This window comes from Castanea sativa, chromosome 3 (assembly GCF_040712315.1).
Source record: "Castanea sativa cultivar Marrone di Chiusa Pesio chromosome 3, ASM4071231v1".
Taxonomy (NCBI): Eukaryota; Viridiplantae; Streptophyta; class Magnoliopsida; order Fagales; family Fagaceae; genus Castanea; species Castanea sativa.
In genome coordinates, this window is record NC_134015.1 from 21,887,185 (window position 1) to 21,890,312 (window position 3,128).

General features: G+C 45.5%; 1 protein-coding gene across 1 annotated transcript; it reads right to left on the reverse strand.

The window, feature by feature from the left end:
- Nucleotides 1-1,147: 1,147 nt before the first annotated feature.
- Nucleotides 1,148-1,876, reverse strand: LOC142628676 (uncharacterized). Its single transcript, XM_075802723.1, has one exon. It carries the CDS (start codon nucleotides 1,874-1,876, stop codon nucleotides 1,148-1,150), a length of 729 nt encoding a protein of 242 aa, XP_075658838.1.
- Nucleotides 1,877-3,128: the final 1,252 nt, after the last annotated feature.

Genomic DNA, 3,128 nt, shown 5'->3' on the forward strand with positions numbered 1-3,128 from the left:
GTGATACGTTCAACTTGTGGACCATGATCGACGGGTCGATCCCCGGCATGTCCTCGTGACTCCATGAAAAAACGTCTTGGTTTTCCTTGAGGAATACTGCAAGTGCTTGTCAGATTGTTTGGCTGGCCAAGGTGCTGATTCTTGCGGTCCGTTCGGGCCTAGAATCATCGAGGTGTACTTCTTTTAATTCTTCCGCCGGTTCTGCTCCTTGATGTTCATTGCTTGCAGGTGGTCGTCCATTTCCATCATGGCGACGTAGCATTCCCGTGCGGCCATCTGATTTCAGCGCAGCTCTCCAACTCCGTATTCGGTGGGAAATTTGACCATTAAATGGTAGGTCAGCCTTCCATGCATTGAGAGTGGGCCGTCTGAGGATGACGTTATAGGCAGAAGAGCAGTCGACCATAAGAAAAACTACATCCTTGGTTATTTACTGGGGGTAATCTCCGACCGTCACAGACAACGTGACGACACCTAAAAGGTAGACCCTTGTCCCTCCGAAGCTAACAAGGGGTGCATTTGTTGGGATCAGTCGCTCTCTATCTATCCCCATTTGCTGGAACGCGGGGTAGTAGAGGATAATCAACCAAAACTCGATGCATGTTGTAGTTCCCTGCCCGTATATTGACGACAAGTGCGTCGTCATGTGGGTGATAAAGGCGTCGTGCATCTTCTTCCGAAAACTCGATGTTGGGGTTATCAAGTCGCGCCATTTTTGGTGAGGAACCCGTTAGCTGGATGCTTTGAACCATCCGCAAGTATGTTTTTTGGGCCTTTTTAGATGACCCTGTAGAAGTAATGCCCCCTACAATCATTCGTATGTCTCCTACAGGTGGTCTAGGACGCTCGTTTCCCGTTGGGGGGTTTGCTCCTAGGGTTGGTTCGTTCTTTCCTTCCTTACGAACCTCTGCAACCTTCCTTGCCTGATAAGGGCTTCAATTTGTTGTTTTAAGTCATAACAATCCACTGTGTCGTGGCCATGATCACGATGAAAACGGCAGTATCTGTCCTTTGGCCTTTTGTTAGGATCTCCCTTCATCTTGCCAAGAAACGTCAAGGCTCCTTCATCTTTAATCTGCATTAATACTTGGTCGATTGGTGCAATGAGAAGGGTGAAGTTCGTGAATCTTCTCGTGGGTGGTTTAGATCATCGATCTTCCCATCGCTCTCCAGTTCTAACCATCTTCCGTCCCTTATCCGATCGTGTGTCTTCCTGCCTTTCCCTCTTCTTAGGTTTTTCTTCTCGAGCCAGTAATGCATCTTCTGCGTTTATGTACTTCGTTCCCCTGTAGAGCACATCTGACATTGTCTTCGGGTCATTCTTATATAAGGAGAATAAGAACTTACCCTTCTGCAGCCCGTTTGTGAAAGCTACTACTAGTATCTTGTTGTTCGCCTCGTCTATCGAGAGAGCCTCTTTGTTAAAGCGAGATATGTATGACCTTAGCGTCTTGTCTTCTCGTTGCTTAATACTCATCAAACAGGCTGTGGACTTCTTGTATCGGTGGCCTTTAATAAAGTGCGAAACGAATTGAGCGCCCAACTCTTTAAAAGTGCTGATCGAATTCGGTGTCAGTCTACTGTACCATATCCTCGCAGGTCCCTTCAGCGTAGTGGGGAAGGCTCTGTACATGATCTCATCCGGCACACCTTGAAGGTGCATAATGGTCTTGAAAGATTCTAGGTGATCTAAGGGGTCCTTGGACCCATCATAACTCTCCACCTGAGGCATGAGAAACTTTAGGAGAAGGGGGCATGAACTAACAAGTGTTGTGAAAGGCGAATCGGTTCGCTGGACCAAGTCATCGAGGTCACTGGATACTTGACCCTTGAGGGCATTCATAATCACATCCATCCGTTCCCTCATCATTTGCATCTCAGCGGCTATGTGAGGAGGGAGAGTGTCCGAGAATGATGGTTGGTTAGTGTCCTGCCTCTCCGGTCTACTCGGAGCATGGCTACCTTCGGGTCCTTCCTGATTTCTTCTTTCAGCACTTGTTCCTTCCTGGTCCTCCTCTTGTGTGCAAAGATGCGCATTCCTTTGTCACAACTGCTCCTCCAAATCATGATTCTGCTTGGTTAGGCGTTCGACCGCTGCCGCGAGTGTTTGGACTTGCTTATCCAAGGCCGTGGCGTGCGGTTCGTCACCCTGATTGTTGGTTGTTGCCATCGATCGGGTGAGTACCATGCAACTTTTTGACTCAGGGATAAAGCAAAGGTTGATCACTGCTTTCCCATAGACGGCGCCAACTGATGATGCCGAAAAAATCACCAATAAACTGCAAGCACTCCCAAATCGAAACAATACCTACAAAACGAAATGAGAAGACCTAACAGAGAGCACCGGTGTGGTGCCGGCCAAAAATCCTCCGAAGGTCAAGTTAGAACTTTTTTCACAACCCTAGAATGCCAAAGTTGAGTCAATAATGCGTACCTTAATTTGTGAGGGTTTTGAGGTATTAATAGTGGCATAGGGTTAGCATCCCAGCCTTGACCATGAAGTCCTTTCCTTCTAGAATTGGAACTTTTTCCTTTTACATACCTTTTGGAGTTCTTTTCCTTATAGGAGTTCTTTGATCAAGGCTAAACGTGTAACGCAAGAATTCTTCTTATATACGTTTGCGTGGAGATTAAGCAAAGCCACGTCAGACTTAATCGTAAAGCGCAAATCCTATTTAGGGATTCTTGGAACCAAAGCTGGAAGGATGACTATTGCGTTGTATTTGTCCGTCCACTGTGGATCCGAGCTCCTGGGCTACCAACTATCAATCCGTCACCCTTGTTCCGTCACATTTAGCCATGTAGATCCGTTCATTTTTATTCCCCTTCACAATTAAACTAAGTACTCCTATATTATTGCAGATAGACAGGCCATGGAGGGCTTTCGGGACCAGATCACTCAATTCCTCAAGCTCTATTTCAACAAAATTTTTCATTGCAATAAGTAATTGCAACAAAATTTTTTTGCAATAAGTTATCACAACAAAATATTTCTTTACTATAGTTATTGCAACGAAACATTTTGTTGCAATAAGATACAGTATAAGTTATTGCAACAAAGTAGTTTACTATACTATACTTACTATACTATACCTCTTTCTTCCCTATATTTAGGTCACCAAAGAAAC

Excerpts from the sequence above, each read along its gene's own strand:
- LOC142628676 (XM_075802723.1), bottom strand. The coding sequence starts at position 1,876 with ATGCAAATGATGAGGGAACGGATGGATGTGATTATGAATGCCCTCAAG.